The sequence below is a fragment of the Trematomus bernacchii genome, unplaced genomic scaffold (assembly GCF_902827165.1).
Source record: "Trematomus bernacchii unplaced genomic scaffold, fTreBer1.1, whole genome shotgun sequence".
In the NCBI taxonomy this organism is placed as follows: domain Eukaryota; kingdom Metazoa; phylum Chordata; class Actinopteri; order Perciformes; family Nototheniidae; genus Trematomus; species Trematomus bernacchii.
This window is the reverse complement of record NW_022987973.1, coordinates 10898789-10917042: the sequence shown is the minus strand read 5'-3', so window position 1 is coordinate 10917042 and position 18254 is coordinate 10898789. Positions and strand designations below refer to the sequence as shown.

At 39.5% G+C, this 18254-nt stretch overlaps 3 protein-coding genes across 3 annotated transcripts; 1 reads left to right on the top strand and 2 right to left on the bottom strand.

The window, feature by feature from the left end:
* Window positions 1–508: 508 nt before the first annotated feature.
* Window positions 509–7469, bottom strand: mphosph10 (M-phase phosphoprotein 10 (U3 small nucleolar ribonucleoprotein)). Its single transcript, XM_034116862.1, has 11 exons — window positions 7316–7469; window positions 5697–6345; window positions 5441–5613; window positions 5183–5348; window positions 2835–2976; window positions 2603–2670; window positions 2361–2498; window positions 2168–2275; window positions 1749–1856; window positions 1435–1665; window positions 509–794 (listed from the first exon to the last, which is right to left on the bottom strand). The coding sequence occupies exons 1-11, from the start codon at window positions 7402–7404 to the stop codon at window positions 645–647; spliced, it is 2022 nt and encodes a 673-aa protein (XP_033972753.1). The 5' UTR covers window positions 7405–7469; the 3' UTR covers window positions 509–644.
* Window positions 7411–12277, top strand: mcee (methylmalonyl CoA epimerase). The gene is made up of 3 exons (XM_034116864.1): window positions 7411–7521; window positions 9102–9442; window positions 10804–12277. The coding sequence occupies exons 1-3, from the start codon at window positions 7494–7496 to the stop codon at window positions 10954–10956; spliced, it is 522 nt and encodes a 173-aa protein (XP_033972755.1). The 5' UTR covers window positions 7411–7493; the 3' UTR covers window positions 10957–12277.
* LOC117471686 (ferritin, heavy subunit) lies at window positions 12180–16775 on the bottom strand. The gene is made up of 5 exons (XM_034116863.1): window positions 16475–16775; window positions 14691–14796; window positions 13523–13669; window positions 13086–13211; window positions 12180–12633 (listed from the first exon to the last, which is right to left on the bottom strand). Exons 2-5 carry the CDS (start codon window positions 14790–14792, stop codon window positions 12475–12477), a joined length of 534 nt encoding a protein of 177 aa, XP_033972754.1. The 5' UTR covers window positions 14793–14796; window positions 16475–16775; the 3' UTR covers window positions 12180–12474.
* Between the last annotated feature and the right edge of the window lie 1479 nt (window positions 16776–18254).

Genomic DNA, 18254 nt, shown 5'->3' with positions numbered 1-18254 from the left:
CGCATACTAACCTTTCTAAGTAACATATTGGCCATAAAATATAGTTTACATTTCATCATTTGAATCATCATGAAACTGGCCAAGGTATTTTATTTTCTTGCTTGTCATGAGAGGAATACCATACAAGTGAAAAACGCACTGCGTTTAGTCTCTGTCTGACTTTTATATTGCACAAGGCACATATTTGTCATGTACTGGTTATCAAACATGCAAAACACTACACAAACTACTGAACTTAAGTTAATTGTTACATTCAATAAACTAGCAGTACTCATACTTATTAAAAATGTAAAGGCTATAGATTTTTAATTTGTGCAAATGTTAACTCTATGTACACATACCTTATGTACACATACCTTATTGTTAGCCAGTTATGTGTATATTTCTACACATCTTGAAAACCCGTGGGTCTTTAGACAAGAACTGTATATTAGGTGGTATTTTCCTGTGAATTAACATGTATTATAGCAGTTTAAAATGCTCTACTAATTATGAAATCAAAAACACATCTGGGCACTCACTTGATTTTATTGAAAATGGAGACATTAAACAAGGACTTTCAGATTGAATATATTGCCGCTTTCTCATAAAAAAAAAAGAATCTATACAATAAAACATTGGTCTTCAACAAAATGTCCCAGTTGTTACAACTTGAGTTTGCTGACAGAAACCTCTTTGTTTTTCTTCTTCTTTGAAGACTGGTCCTTTGCACTTTTGATCTGACTTTTAACCTGGTCCTGCAGCTCAGAGAAGAAAGCTTGAGAGGACCGCAGAGCCTTGTCCTTCCCCTCGTCCTGAAACAAGGGAACATCAAGATTAGTTAAGTAGCCTTAGGAAAATACACAATTGTATTTATTAACTAAGAATCTGGCATTAAAAAGTGTTTGAAGTAAAAGCAGGAACATGCAACTAACACCAAAGTAACAACTCCAGAGAAAAACTGCTTGCTTTTAAAACGTTTATTGAATAAAAGTACAGATGTACTTTAAATTTCACTTCATACTGCTATTACCTCTGCTTGAACATGTAAAACATCATTTTAATGCTGTAGGAGTCTCAGGAGTCAGCTAATTGTAAGGTTTTTGTATTTACTTTAGAGTGGTATGATCTCTACAAATACATCATATTTGGAACCTTTATCCACATGGTGATTGCACTTTGTATTGTAAGTGGCTTTGGATAAAAGCGTCAGCTACATTTAATGTAATGACATATTTAAGTGTTCATGAGTTTTGTGTGCAAACGTTTTCAAATAAAACTGTCAAATGTAGAGACGTAGAAGTACTAATTGGCATACTCAAAGTACAAGTATCTCAAAAACCTGAGAGTTTGGAACAGGCCAATACTGATTCTGTACTCTGAGGTGTGGGAGCAATACTGGAGCTGAATCCTTACTGATCTGAGCAATGTGAGAACATGTAAACAGACACTCACCTTGAGTATTGTGGCTTTGCCTCCTTTTGTGAGTTTCTTCAGGTTCTCTGCAACTTCAGCCTTGGACAGCTTTCTGTTCTCATCGGTTCTACTGGCCTCTTTAAGTTTTTGTCTCTTTTCTTTCTCCTGGATCTTTACACGCTTCACCATCTTCTTGTGGCGTCTCTCCCGCTTCTTGTCTGTCGAACTCTTCTCAGTATCACCCATAAGGTCTCCTGCTTTGTTCTTCTCCTATGGTCAGAGGAGAGTATTGTTAGTGTAACAGAATATACCAAGATCAAGATAAATGTTTGAAAAATGAATCTGTGACAAACCTTGACTTCTTCTGGTGCCAGCATTGTAGCATCACTAGCGCTGACTGGAGCCACCTCCTCCATTGTGATGGACGGCAGGTTAGACACCACTTTGACCTCGGGAACATGCTGTGGACAAACAGAAACACGAACGCAGGTTTCAATACAGGAAACATTTTTTTTTAAGATATGTTCAAATTATCAGTTTAGGTATGTATTGTGCCTCACCATTTTATAATGCATTAAGAGTCACAAACCAAATTGTAGATGTCATTTACCAGAGTTAGATCTAGAGTACAAATCCTACACAACATGTTTTTGCTCAAGAAACCTCTGAATTCTGTTAAGGGTTGAGACTAACTTCTACAATTTGCAGACGCTTTCACTGTTAACAACATATACCACATCTCAATATTTGAGGCACAAGAGGCAAATCTTACTGGTTTAGGTGTGAAGTGGAAGTTGGAGAGAGCATCCAGCTTAAGAAAGAGCGTGTCCATAAGCTTTTGAATTTCTACATGGGATGGGTTATCCTCCTCTGTCTTTTTCTGAAATCAGAAGAAAATACAAAAATAATGTATGCGGTTCGTATGTGTGAGAGAGTAGCAGTGAAAACAAGATTAAATGTCAAACCTGATTCTGCTTGAGGTATTCCTGCTCATAGATTTCTGCTAGACTTTGTTTGCTCTTCTCATGGTCCAACGTAAGTCTCTTCTTGTACTCAAACACTTCCTCTTTGGGTTTCTCCTTTCGGACCACGTCATCAAACGCCTTACAGAGACACAAGCCAAAAGGGACAGGTTTATGACCAGTAAAAAAAAAAAACTCCTTAGTTTTATTCCAAAAACAAAAAGAAACACTTTCTTGTGACTAACCTGGTCTTTTATTCTCTGTTTGATGATGTCTTCAAGCTGTAGTGTGGTTTCCTCTGTGATACCAGGTGCTAAAAGAACACAGATACATTGTTGTTATCTGTTCTGAAATAACACACAAACATTTGTTCTTGCGATTTTAATATTCTTAATGAAACAATACAAATATAACAATGGTGAATAATTGTATAAATACCAAATAACATGCATGGCCCAAAAGAAGAGAGTTACTCACCCATCCTGGATGTCTGCTCAAACTCCACATGTTCCTCCAGCATGCTGTTCTCCGGACGCGTCTGCGCCGTCACCTCTCCGGCCAGCTGCCACGGCTTCGTTGCTAGAGCTGCTTTCTCCAACTCATCGATCTTCTCTGACATCTGCAGGTTACGACAACAATATTATATAATAAATGTTATTAATGGGCTTTCAGACGGCAATCAGCCCTTCTCTAAAACAATACAAGGGGTTCCGTTGATGGGCGTGTGTGACCTCCAGAGTGAAATAAAAACACAATCCAGGAAGTCCAGGTGGTGAAGGAACAGAGCTGGAAGATATGCACCCCTTTACTTTAATCTGATGTTTATTTAACATGTTTGTCTCATGTTTGAATAGGCACCCTGATCACTTTTATGCAAAATTCATAATAGCATTCTTACTAGACTGGACCAAGCACCATTTCTGTATCACTTTCAACACAGTGTTGTCTGAATGTATTATATGCAGCAGAAGAGAGAAAGAAATGTACATATTGTGCTGCCGTCTAAGAGCACTGTAATTTAACGTCTCATCCGTCAAGCACTCTCCTTAGCTTTTTTAAGTTTCACTCATGCTGGCTGCATGAATGAAACAATGAATATGGTGTTAATCAGGCACCAACAGATATGTGTCTCCAGAAATGTGAAGAACCAACATCGGAAAAGAAATATTTGATCGTAATCTAATGGCGCATTTCCACTGCAGCACGTAGCACGGTTTAAGCGTGCCGTGCCAAACCCGGCCCATTTTTGTTGCGTTTCCACTAGGGATGCCAGAAACTGACCATGATCAAAATCGAACAGCCCTGGCGAATATTAATAGATTATTCGACACACCCCCCACCCCACCCCCCCGCGGGAGAGGAAGAAAAAAAAAGTATTTTCGCAGAGCTTGCATTTGACTTCATTTGCACTTGTCAGTTCGAAGTAGTTCCACGAGGAACTCTTCTGTGGACGTGCCGCTCTGTTCATCTTTAGTTGTGTTCTCACTGTTCTGTCGCCAATAAATCAATCGCACGTGTGACGGAGAGGGAGGGGGGCGGGGTCGGTGTGTAGCAGGCTGCAGCAGCAGTCTGCACTCTGCGCTGCTGGCTTCCTCCAAGTTTACAGTAAAACAAACTGGTGGTGTGATCAATGGTCATTTACAATTATTAATACTATTACTATTATTAGCATTAGTCTATATTTTGGTTGAAACCAAACCAGGAAAAAAAAGAAAAACATAAATATTAATAAAAAAATATATAAATAAAATCGAATTTTAAAAAAAACGCGGCGCAGACGGACCTGGTGGAATCTAGGGGTGAGCCTGTTTTTCAGGTCTCAGGCTCGAAAATGACATTTCCAGAACAAATGACTATATCTTCACTTCTAAAAGGGGTAAATTAATAATCTTTTTTCTCAAAGCAATGATAAACCTGTGAGTTGGATGTTGAAAAGTTGGAATCAATATAGAATTGTTTTATTTATTATTGGATTGAACATAGTAAAAAAATGTAAATGATAGTGTCCGTCCAAAAATAAAACATTACTTATAGTGAAAACCACCCTTGAATGATGGGACAGTAGACTAAAAGCTTTAGGAATCCACACTATAACATATAATAAGTTCCTAAAATCCATCTAAACATTACCCATTGGTGAATGAGTGATGCGTAGCCAGAATGCCCAAAACCGGAAGCTGTCATACACTCTGGTAGCTCTCATAGCAACTATATATGAAAACTCCGTTATTGACATAAATATGAAGATGGATTATCAGTAATCATTTCAGACACATTGGATTAACCTATGGATTAACCTTCAGCAGCGTTTTTATCGTTTTAATGCCATTGAACACAACTTTTGATCAGAACAACAGCATAGGTAAGACAATGTCCCGTTTTTGCTTCGTAAAGCTCCGTGTTGTGATGTCTGTGTTTGCTTCCCCTGTCGCGAGTTCTGATCGCTCAGTGATGATACTTATACCCCTAATTTGTGGAATCTCAGCTTGCTAATCGATATCTTGTTTGTGCAGATCCGATATGTAATAAGGGTATTTATACCTAGAGTTCTGTGCTAAGTGTGTTAGCATTTTTTCGCTCGGGGCTCATTTAGACGCTTCTTGTGAGACTTCTGTTTTGTTTCGGTAAAAAATGTTCATATCGTCAGTTAGCTGAGTTTCTTCCGGTTAAGTTGGTATGACACATTAATAGGTTTTTAAATGTTAAGAAGCCATGAGACACAGTTTCGTGAAAAAAAAAAAAACAGGTTGAACAGCTTAAAACTCTATTCGGACTCCCCATTCGAGCAACACAGACAGCCAAATCAATTTTCTAAAGCTTCTTACCTTGTCTTGCCGTTTCTCAAATGATGACTTTGATTCAGTCTTTGCTGAGCTTGCAGATTTTCCTCCTAAAATGTCGACCAAGTCCTCTCCCTCGCTGTCCTCGTCTCCAAGGAGTTTAAAGCTCACTTTCTTACGGGGTGCTTTCGACTGATTTCCCTCTTCATCGCTGGCAAACGGTAGACACAAACATGCTGAAATCAACCATACGTGCATTTCCCACACATAATTATCTGTTTTATATAATCTAATAACACTTACTCATCGTCACCCTCCTCTTCGCCGTCGGAATCATCTGCCTCGTCATCTTTATCTTCTTCACCTTCTTCATCAATGCTGTCATCCTCGCCATCTGACTGCTCATCTGCTTTAGCTGGTTCACCGTCAACAGCATCGAAGAAGTCCTTGTACTTGAGATTCCTGGAGCTCTTTACCTGTCAATATAAACAATGATCAATATTTGTTCTGTATTCTGTACAATCAGGACACAAAAAATAGGTGCGATAAAAATACTTACAGTCTTTTGCTTTTTGGCAGAAAGTAGTTGATCTATGTCGAGATCTTCGTCGTCATCACCCGAGGGCAGGTCTTGAAAATAATCTAGCTCATCTTCGTTCTTATCATCTTTTCCTTCTTGCTTGTCCATAACATCAAGAAAAGACTCCATCTCTGACAGTTTGAAGAATGTATCATCAACCTCAGAGGGAACCACCTTTGTTTTGGAGGCTTTCATACCAATCAGCTTTTTCTGTTTCTCTCGCTTCTCCAGAGCATCCACATCAAAATCTAAATCCGAGTCCTCATCTGTGTTACCCTCGGCCCCGTCCTCAGGCTCCACAGCCGTTTTCTTAGACAGTCTAGGTGGATCCTCCTCATCCTCTGCATTTTCATCATGAGTTTCTACTTCTTCCTCAGCACTGTCCTCTTCCTCTACCAGCACATTTAACGTCTCATCTGACAAGGCCTCCTCAGCTACATCTTTAAAGTGTTTCAGTACAGCGTTGTTCTGTAGCTCCAGCTCCTGCCAAATCTGCTCTTCGTCAAAGTGTTCCACCACCAGCTGATCCAAAGGGCTGCCTTTATAATCTGCAGGCTCCTGGGCTTTGTGGAGGTCATACAGGGTCTTAGTGAGAGATGTGAAGTCTGCTGCCACTTCATCCTGAAGGCTGAAAAGTTGGAAACAAACATCACACATCAGTATGACAGGTCTAGCATATTATTAAAAGCAAGACGTTTCAGTGTTCAGTGCTAGGTTACAAGTACTCAATACAATATATTGAAATACATCCATCTGTGATACACTTGAAATAAAGATATTCTTGAATATTAAAATGATGTAGGTATTATGTAATAGAATGCAAACATTGTTGAGTTAAAATTATTTTTGATTGCAGAGTTGAGACACACCTGAAATATAAACCCCCATTGGTCCCATAAAATGTAGTAATGGCATATTAAGTAAAAACGTATTTTATATAAATGTTTTATAAGATACTACAGGATGCTATTTCACACGAATCAATCTTCCAAAACTATCTTTTTTCTGGCAGCTTTTTATTTAATCTCTTACAGGTGAGGTACCTACACATACATTTCGCAGTGCATATTCAAGAGTGTCTCTCTACAATACATTATTATTAAATCTGACTTATCTATGTGATTCTGAATTCCATTAGATATCTCATGTCTTAGTCATGTAAGATTCAGGATAAATATGAAAGGATTTTCATATTTAACCTTTTTTTTCCCTTAGGTAACACTATTACCGCAGCTGGTTGTCCTGCAACATAACAGGTATAACAATCACAGCACTACTGTTAATGCAGTAAGGTCAGCTGTAAGCTGTGAAGGAACAGGAAGTTAGTGTAGATAGGCCTACAGTTTAATTTTCTGTGGTGGTTTTGTTGCGGTCCTCATTGGTGAAAAAGTGCAAGCGATAGTTTTGTAGTGTTGATAGTGTTGTACTCCTTGAAGTATCCAACAGGGTGACAGATAGATACACGTTGCTAACGCTAGAAGTACATGCAATTAGCATTAGCTAACGGTTAGCTAGTTGAAACGCGTCTCTTAAAAGAAGCCTTAACAACATTTAACAGCTTTTTCAAAATCGAAAATCCACAGACAGCAATCACTTACCTCAGAAAGCTTTCTGGGTGGGCTGTGTTGGCATTTATTTTCTTTACACACTCCTCAAGCACGCTCAATACATCTCCACTAGCCATCATTGCACCCACATGCGTGCCCGTCTGTGTCGCAGGTAAACAGGCTCACCAGGAAACAGTTCCGCTGGTGTCTTTGGTTCCTACATACAAACATGGCGTCCGCCGTGCTGAAGGTTGCAGGTTGGTTTGTGTTTATATATGTAATCAAGTCTTAAGTGCATACTTTAATCTCAAAACGAGTGTCAAATAACTTATCGGTTTATACAGCAGAAATACTCGCAGCAATTATTGGGCTACAATGGGTTGAAGAGGTCAGACCTGATAGGGTGGTGATATGCACAGACTCACTATCTGCTTTGGAAAGCATACAGTCGACAATAACTGTTACTGAGAAGATTTAATCATTGAACTTAACCATTGCTTACTGAGACTTCAGAGAAGGGGAATAGATGTGCAGTTATGCTGGGTGCCTGCACATGAGGGGGTTAAAGGGAATGAGCATGCTGATAAGTTAGCAAAATATGTTTTACAAAAGGAAATAGCAATACCAGTTTCACTTGGAAAAGGAGAAGGAAAAGCAATAATTAAGAAGAAGGGTATGGAAATATGGCAGAAAAGGTGGGAGGAAGATCAGAAAGGGAGGAGATACCACAAGTTACAGAAATCAGTCATAACAAAGATGATACAGAAAGGAACAGACGGGAGGAGATCATCATCACTAGACTCAGGTTGGATCATACAGGATTAAACGGCACAATGTTTATAATGGGAAAAAGCGAAGCTGAAGAATGCAGGGGGTGTGGAGTGAAAGAAAATGTGGAACACATCATATTACACGGCAACATGTACAAAACAGAGAGGGAAAAACTAAGAGACAGGGTCAGAGAGGCAGGAAGGGAGTGGAGCCTGATGGGGATAGTCCTACTGGGAACAGAAGGTGAGGGGGTAAGAGCTACCAGGAAGGCCACGGCCATGCCGTATTTGAGTGAAACAGGATTGATTGGAAGAATTTAAAACAACGTAAACACATTCCCAGTGGTATAATTCCACAAGTGGTGATAGGATTATATGGTGATACACACTATTGTACAGTAGGTGGCGGTATGCACCTTAAAGTTGTTTGCAGTCTGCCAAAAACCGAGAGAAGAAGAAGTGCATACTTTTAGCAGTATAGTCGTTTTCTGATGTATTGAACCTCAAATAAGACCGTGTTTAACTTTGGCTGTGTTGCACAAAGTTACTGTTCGAGTTGAACCATATGAATGTTATAAGCTTGTCTTGTTGCAGCGTTGGGATGGTACTCTACTTCTATGCCCTGGCCCCTGATGGATTTCTTGATCATTGTTTTATCCTACTGTATGTGTGTCAGTCATTCAAGTCATGATTTACAGCAAACCCTCGTTCAAAACCACCAATACCTTTATTTAAAATCCTTTGGAGACTCGATACCAATGGCAGTCTGATTTTTAGGGGAACGTGTGTACAATAATGCACACTACATCTATTATTTACTAAATCTGATGGATTTGTGAATGGGTTTGCTTTGTAAACAACAAACATCTATTTGAAGAGTTAGAACCACCTGGTACAGAATACACTGAGTAATATGTGAGACTGTCGCAAAATATGGTACATGTCTTTTCAACCTTAAATCACATTTAAAGGAAAAGGAGGAACATTGTATGTAAAAACTTGAAGGACTAATATTCCAACACTAAAGCCATATCTATTCCAACAGTATTTTTAATCTGTTTATTCAGTGGCAGGTCTTTCCAGATGTTCTGCTCTCACACTCATGAGGGCACATTCAACGACAGCCCCCCTCCATCAGGGCCTACCTGGATCCCTGTGGAAGCTGGGGAGGCTGAACCACATCGCCATCGCTGTCCCTGACATGGAGAAGGCCACGGCTCTGTACCGGGACGTGCTCGGGGCCACAGTGAGTGACAAGGTGCCCCTGCCCGAGCATGGCGTTTACACAGTGTTTGTGGAGCTCGGAAACACAAAGCTGGAGCTTCTCCATCCTCTGGGGGAGAAGAGCCCGATCGCTGGCTTCCTACAGAAAAACAAGTCTGGAGGGATGCACCACATTTGTATCGAGGTAAGACAGCTTTGAAAGCATGTCTTGTAGACAAAGTATTGTGTTCTGTAATCTGAATAAGCAAAATCTAAACTTATAACAGGAACAATACCCTTTCTTGACAGCAGACATTTTGACTCTTTATACTTGGGAAAGCACAGGTGTTACGTTATGTGTCGCTCTGTTCGTCATCAGTAAGTCATGACAGATTGACAGGGAGCCGGCAGACACAATACCAGAACCACTGAAACCTAAAGATATTAAATATATGCTAATATAATTCTACCACCATTCATTTAATTAGTAACACAGTTTATACTGTTTGGCCTGATTTAAGTCTGAAGTTTGAGTCATAGTGTTAATAAAGTGAGTTAAAGTGATTTTGTGGAAATAGTCATGAGTTGTTATCCTACGCACCTGCCACTAAGATTTGATCTTCTGCCAGAACAAAAATAATTGAAATGATAAGTAAATGTTGAAATGTCTTCCGGGAACAAGGCCAACACCAGGGCCCAGATGGCACTGACACGCTGAATGGCCTGTATCCAAAAAATAATAGCAGCACATTAATGCAACAAACATCTTGTCCCACTTCATGCCAAAATGTAGTCTTTTGGCCCGGATTCTGAAGAAACTGAATTTCTATCATACCTTAAGGGTATGATAGCACTATTATTTGGTATTTGGTGTATTGCCACATGAATTTTATATATGTGTCTTCATCACTAAGCATTAGAAGAACACATGAAGAAAGCACATCTCCACCAGGGCCAATCCATTACAAAACTTAATGGGTTGTCCTTGGCCCATGCTTCAACCTTCAAACAAGTTTCAGGAAACTTGGTCCTATAGTTTCCACTAAATCTTGCAGACCGACAAACATAGCAAAAACACAGCCTCCTTGGCGAAATAAACAAAAATGTATTCATCAGGATGTATTCATCATGTATAAATGTATTTATTTGACCGATTAATAAATCAATTTAAGCTTATTCCAGATATATATGTTACCAATGTATATGACCAAACATTAACAAGCGTTACACAAATGTATTCAGTGGTCAACCAATAGTAGACACAATTGCATCATTTGTCCACTAGAGAGCACTGATACCTTCTAGGTATCCACTCGGTACAAATAATTAGAAAAAATAATCTGTTGAATATGTAAAAAAAATGTAAATTGTGGTTAGTCTTTTTTAACTATTTAACATTTAGTTAAGCTATATAAAAACAAACTTATGACACTTTTGTTGCACATTTCAAACCTCATCACAACCACTCAGCCCTCTCTGTTAAACGTTGGACAACAATACAGCAAATACAGTGCATTAACGATTATAAGTGTGATAGAGAAATAAATAACTGTTTCCTGATTGCAGGTAGACGACATCAAAGCTGCAATAGTGGACCTTAAAGCAAAGAACATCAGAACTCTGTCAGCAGAGCCGCGGATCGGCGCTCACGGGAAACCAGTGATGTTCCTCCACCCTAAAGACTGTGACGGTGTGCTGGTGGAGCTTGAAGAGGCGTGAACACCTCAGTCTGACGTGGGAGCTGTTTATTCACAAATATATTTTCCACAGGCAGTTTGACAACAAATCCTGATTTTGTAATAGGAGTCTTTACAAAACACAGAGGTTTCATCAATGTGCCTCAAAGTTTTTCCTTCAGCTCTGTTTTCCACTTTCCTAATGTGTTGGGGGGGGAAATATAAACATGGTGTGGTGTGTGGTTTGATGAATGTTCAATAAATACCCATTTTATAATGATAGCTGGGTGTTGACTTGACTTAAGTTCACTATCTTACACGTGACTGCACACAGTAACTATTACTTTTTGAATACACCTAAAGTATTTTTAGGTGGGTTATTGCCTTGGGTGTAACTTAAAATATTAAGCTCAGTGTATTTAGGAGGGCAGCACTATAAAATGTAACATTTTATTAGCACGCAGTTTAAACAGTGCATATCAAGACTTGGGTTTCTTTATTAAAGTTGATTATTTATTATGTGAGATCTAAAACCATGCTTCTAGACCACCCCTAGGAGTGAAACCTGTAACAACCAGCAGGCACCAAAAGTCTGTATCTCTTAAAAATAAAACAAGACAGTAATAAGAAAAGAGGAACTCGTGGTGATGCAGGTGTACACACATTTTTCATTTACACTTCCTGTTAGACATTTTTAATTTTCTGGGTTGGAAATCCCCCCCTACATGCATTTTTTCTAAGCTTTAGACGCTCTAAACATATGCTGTCACACAAAGCTATTCTTTGGAACCAACCAGACAAGTGACAATTTGCTAAGACCTTGAGACACAGATGGCAGATGATCATAATTAGCTTCAGGTCAAGCTACTTATTTTGGATATTTAGTGTATATTTTCTAGAAACCACAGGCGATGGGGAAAACTGTAATTATATCCTTAACATTCAGATAAACATTGTAATTATTGTTTCTCAATTACCAGTCTCTTGTGTCTACTTCAACTACCAAATGTTTTGTCTGTTTATTAGCATACAAATACAATAGCCAGATCTTTTAAACATGTTATTTTCAAGATATAACAGACCTTATAAATTAAGGCTTTATAGAGAAGCTATCACTTTACTCCCCTAACTGAAACTTTACTTAAAGAGCTAGTTCAGTTTTCTTATGTAATGGAAGTGAAACTGATTATTTTTACCCTTTTGTGTCAGTGGAGTCTACCGTTTAATTGGGACAACAATACAAAATACATTTAAACAAGAGACAAATCAGAATCCAGAGGGTTCGTTTTATTTGGTTTGATTGACAGCTGCTTGCAAAAACACAGAAAATACAAAGTGAAGATGCAGGTTTAGCCGACAGCAGAGAGTGCAAGAAACAAAGGCGGGCTTTGAGTGGAACAGCTGATATGTGAAGTTACTGTAATATGGAGGGAATGGCAAAAATGAAATGAGTTTTCAACGACTGGCCAGTAGCATGCAGATGGCTTCATATTTGGAAAAACAGTTGAAAGCAAGATACAAATATATATAAGGAAAGCTGTCCAATGTAATCTGGAGGGATTTAGGCGCTCTCTTTGCCCAGGGTGTGTTTGTCGAACAGATACTCGGCCAGGCCGTTCTGAGGAGCCCCCATGCGGCGCAGGTTGGTCACCCAGTCTCCCAGCTCCTTGATGGACTTCACCTGCTCGTCCAGGTAGTGTGTCTCGATGAAATCACACATCTGAAAGAGAGAGGGATATCAAATTAGAGCTGAAAAACGTAATTATTTAGAGTGGGAAAAAAAAGCACTTGAATATACCCATGTGGTTCGTATTCAAGTACAACGTAAGCAAAGGTTACACAGGAGTTGAATTGACCATTTTACTAAGGATATTATTATGAAGTTGAATCTATCAGTGATGTTTTTGCAACAGTTTCAGTTGTATTGCTCCAGGGTACAGTTGCTTTTAAACACCTCAGCCCTCCTGGGTAAAACGCGCTATCTATCTATCTATCTATCGATCGATCCTGTGTAACCTTTGCTTACGTTGTACTTGAATACGAACCACATGGGTATATTCAAGTGCTTTTTTTCCCACTCTGCTTAGATAGATAGATATAGATATAGATATATAGCAGTCCATTTACCAGTCAAGGTGCTTTGCAAACATAAAGGCACAATTGAATACTCACATGTGGGTCATTGTGATCGGAGCAGAGCTTGTGCAAGTCCAGCAGAGACTGATTCACGTTCTTCTCGAGCTGCAGGGCACATTCAAGGGCCTCCACTCCGCTGCCCCACTCATCCCTGTCTGGCTTCTGCAACGCAGCAGGTCAGGGAAACAGAGACACTTATTAATGAGAGGCAGAACGATCCGACCCAGACAGAGAGCCATCTAAACGCTTCAGAGTCGGTTTAACGTTTAACTGGTGGTGTTTGTGTGTCACTGAAAGATAAGCGGCTGAACACACTCACACCCTTTATATCTTTTTGACCTTATGTTACCCTCCCAACATGTGCTGTGATCGCCCAGAGCGGGAAATATCACAACCAGTGTTTCAGTTAAAAAAATACAAAAAAAAGGATTTACTTGCAACAGAAACACATAAAAACAATAATGAGCTCATACCTTGACATCCTGGAGGAAGATCCTTCCCCCCCTCTGGTTCTGCTGTTTCATCAGCTTCTCAGCATGCTCGCGCTCCTCCTCAGACTGTTGACGGAAGAACTTGCTAAAGTTGTTCAATGCCTGGTCATCCCGGTCGAAGAAGTATCCCTGCAAGGAGAAAATACCAGAATGTTGGTAATCAAGAATCAAAAGCACAAATTCCTAGCTGCCATGATAAGAGCAAACGGCTAAATCTTGCTGTGCAGGCAGAGTTTAATATGCTTCAAATCCGTTATAAAAGAAAGAAGGATTTCAACAGTAGCTCCTTTCAGACCCAGCATCATTGTGGAAATAAATCTGTTCATGCATGTTTCAGTCCTATCTCGAATGACGTTCGTCTTAAGATACAATGCTCCTAAACACTGTGTTGTTTCATTAAATACACAACTACTAAAAGTACTATTAATAATATTTGATAAAATGCTAATGTTCATGCTCATTTGTTTTAATCAGTAGGTCATTGATTATTGCTAAAACGATGCGAGCTCATAAACACATGGCAAAGAACATACAAAGCGTTCAGAACCATCTCAACTACACAACACATTTATATTTATTCAACATACACAGGATAAAGCCTTTCTGAAAATTAGTGGACAATGTTTACAAATTTAAAATTGTACATATTAAAAAAAAGGTATAAAAATCCCTTTTTATAAACATCAACTGAGTGGGATGGACATGCTGTGCTTAGAGAGAAGCATGTTTTCTAAGGTCAGGCGCTGCACCCTGTACATAATCTCAAAAAGGAGCTTCAACCTTCGTTTTATTACTCAGTCACAGATCATTGATTCACAGCAGTTCAAACAAATAACATCAAACTGACATCTAAAAGCTCGCTGCCATAATCTAAACATCATTTTGTTCATGAAATGGCTGCTTTGAGGGTGGCTTTTATGTATCATGACAGTTGGCTGCCTGACTATCTTCACACAACATTTAAGCACACCCAGCTCAGCGGTTATATAACCACCATACTGAAAGGAATCAGAATCACTTCTTGAGAATAAATAACTAGTATAAGCAGTTACCCTTATGCAACCGTCACCCTGGGTTTTCCACTTATCTTTGTACACACATCTGCTCTCTAATGCCTGAACACTTTTTGTAACCACCAATGAACTCTCACCATGGACATGTAGACATAGGAGGCATACAGCTCGAGGTTGATCTGCCTGTTGATGGCCGCCTCGCAGTCCTGGTGGAAGTTCTGTCTCACTTGGGAACTCATGGTACTGAAACAGAAAACAAAATCCTTACTAGACAAACAAACATGACTCCAAATTACACAACTCATATGTGGGTGTCAAACTGCATGTTGGATACAATTATATAGAAATGGTATTCCTTATTGACAACATGTGGTTGGAGCTTCTCAAATGTGAGGCTTTGATGGATTACTCTGTTTAATGATGTTAGATAAGTCAGACAAAGAAATGAAGTGCTTTGTATTTGCATGTTTAATTGAATTGGTTGATGATAAATATCTGAGTGTGGGTTGCTGTGAAACAACACTCCGCACTGCAGAAATAAACACTGAGGCACAATCCCAAACTACGCCCTACACACTACCCCTCAACTCCGTGGAGTGACACTCGCAGCTCAATGAGGCTCCCTCCTGTCAGATGGAGGGAGTAAATACAGTGGCAAGCTTTGGGACAAACTCCCCTCTCTCCGGCAGAAACAGGAAATGCCGTAACTGCATGTAACAACGGTTTCAAATCAGCATCTCTAAGACAAAAAATTAAAATGAATAACTAAAATAAAACTCCAAAGATCTTTAATTATGTTACTTTTTTGTAAAGCTCTTTTAGTTTTAAACCTGATTTTTACAAGCTTCTTAGTTTTTGCAACAGTAAAATATGTAAATGTACATAACTTTATAATAAAATGCACACATTTACCTTTTTCTAGACTAAACAGAGGTATGATCCTAAGTTAAAAAAATATGAGGTTATCATGAGGTTCTTAACGTCACAATTTATCAGTGGATGTTTGCTGGAACAAAACTTGTAAACAGCGTGTTTCCTGACGGGCACACACAGCGTTGAGTCCGGTCAGGTAGTGACCGGTCTCAAGTCAGCACCGATGCAGACTCGTTGTTTGAGGGCTTGATAACCCACTCCCCCTCCCCCCTCGTTGGTTTGGAACAGCACTTAATGTGGCGGACCCTCCGCGCGAACGGAGGGGTAGTGTAGTTTGTCAATCGATGGGCCCTACCTTCATCAGAAGTATAATCTAAATGTTACATCACTATCACGAGGTTTGGCACAGCTTTCTATTTTGTTATACAAGGCAGATCTTCTCACTCAAAATGGTAAATCATATTACCTTTACAATATGTTTAAAGATTATATTGGCCAGCTTGGGCTTGGCAATATAATATATCGATTTATTGTGACAAGTAATTGTGTCAGATGTTATTGTGCTATTTTATGTGTCAAGACTGTGTTACAGTAAAGTGATATATTTTTCTGAATTTACCAGATTGTTCTGTAGTAAAATGTGTCAATAAATTCTGCTGCTAATTATTTCTCAAAATTCTCATTGTGTAAATTGTTTGCAAAAGCATCAATGGACAGCCTGATCATAGGCATTTGATCACGACAATAATTGGCATGTACAAGGATACAGTTTCGTCAAACAACGCATAACAGCACGAACTAGGAACATGTTGACGTTTTTACGGTTTAAATATACAACAAAGCAGTGTTTATTTGGCGGATGTTGTTGTGTGTTATGCCGGAAAATGACGCAGGTGGAGGGAGAGCTAACAGGGCCACACCGAGATAAACAACCGCAGCAGTAACTTTACTCCTCCAATCTGCTAACAAACACAGGCCCACATGACGTGAAAGCCGTCGACGACAAACAAATACACACTGATAAAAAAACATTCAAATGAATTCTTACCAAGTCTCAGTGTCAGGTCTTCGTGGGAAGATGTCGAGAAGCGCGTTAGCAACACAAACAGTTAGCTAGCTAGCTTAACGTGTTCGGGATAAAGTAAGATTGATAGCTGAGGTTTTGCGTTAATTAAATTAAATTAGATGTGGTCGATGATGGTCTGGGTGATCAAAAGGATTGTAGGGTGTCGAAGACAGCTGAAAGGTTGCCGTTCAAGCACTGTTGAAGCAGGTAACCTTCACTGTCCGCTAACGAGAGGACCGACTGATAACTAGACGTGGGGAGCGTGACGTCACTGCCTGAAAAGGAAGGGGCTGCACCACCAACGGCTCCTCCCTTCCGGTTTTAAACCATAATTTCTACTGCCTTCAGAGGTAGAGGAGTACTCAGATGTACTTAAAGGTCCCGTATTATACTGTTTTTCATCAATATATTATAGGTCTCAGATATATACAAACATGTCTCTGAAGTGTTTGGCTCGAAATACCAAACAGATCATGCATTGTAGCATCCCATTATCCCCTCTGTTTCAGCCCTTTTTCAAAAGTGCTGATTCTCTGTCTTTTACTTTAGATGAAAATAAGGTGCCCCTCCCCACGCCCCTCTGCGAGATATTTGGTTAAAAAGAACACAATGCTCTAGGAGGAGATTCAGGTGATAAGGTGGGCGGTTGTCACCTTGGTTGGTTATTGGCTAATGGTTACACACACGGGTTAAATTGGGATTTGACATGTGGGGGGGCTGTGTTTTTTTTTGGGGGGGGCTATACATGAGGCCCAATCCTAAAGCAACTGCTCCTGTATCAGATGCACTATTTGATGCCACCAATCGAGACAGTAAACATAGACAGTATTTCAAATAGACCGTCTTTTTATTATCTAACTGGAATGAATTTACATTTGAAATTATTAATATATACACAAACATTTTTCACAAATTACAGACCTTCAAATTGCCATTTTAAGTCAACATTTCTCTGCACACTTACTCAAGAACATTAAAAAACAACTATATGAGTACAGAGACATTACCCTATCTGAATTGATTGAGGAATGAAAGTCCACATCAACATAAGCAGTTCAACAACATTATGTACGACCAGCTACTTCATCAAATCCCAGATGGGCTGATAGGGGGAAGCCTGTGTAGTCGTGCATCGTTGTCTACAGGCTAAATGGTCTGCAGACCTTCCGGTAGCTACCCACTTCCTCACATATTTCGTGGGGTCCCAAGAGGTAAGAGGAGGTCCAACCATTTGAATGAACATTAGAGACATTTTGAGTTTTCAGTTGTGAGCGCATTGATGTTACAACTGCATTCATTTCTGAGAAACCCCTCTCACACTCTGCACTGCTCACAGCAATGGTTTCCACTGCATTGTTTAGCTTTAGAAGGGACATGTGCATCGGCACACTGGCATTCTCCTTAAAGTCCCTATAACTTTTCTGAACACCAGAGAATCCGATTTTCAAAAGAGTGCATAGCTCTCTTATTTCACACTCACCATACATTAAGGGCTTGGCCATGTCTTTGTATCAAGAACATTTACCTTTTGAAAGAGGGATTCCTCTTCACTTGTGACCATCCTTGTTTCCATGCTTTTGCATAGTGCTGCATAAAACTTTGTGGGATCTATTATCTTCTGCCTTGGGTGATTGCGTAGTGTTATGCCATTAAAAACACCTTGCTGCTCTGCCTCACATGCGGTTTTGTAGAACAGACCACTGTCTGGGTTCCTGCTCATGGTTTTAAAAACATCTAGCTGTCTTTTTAACAGATTTACTGA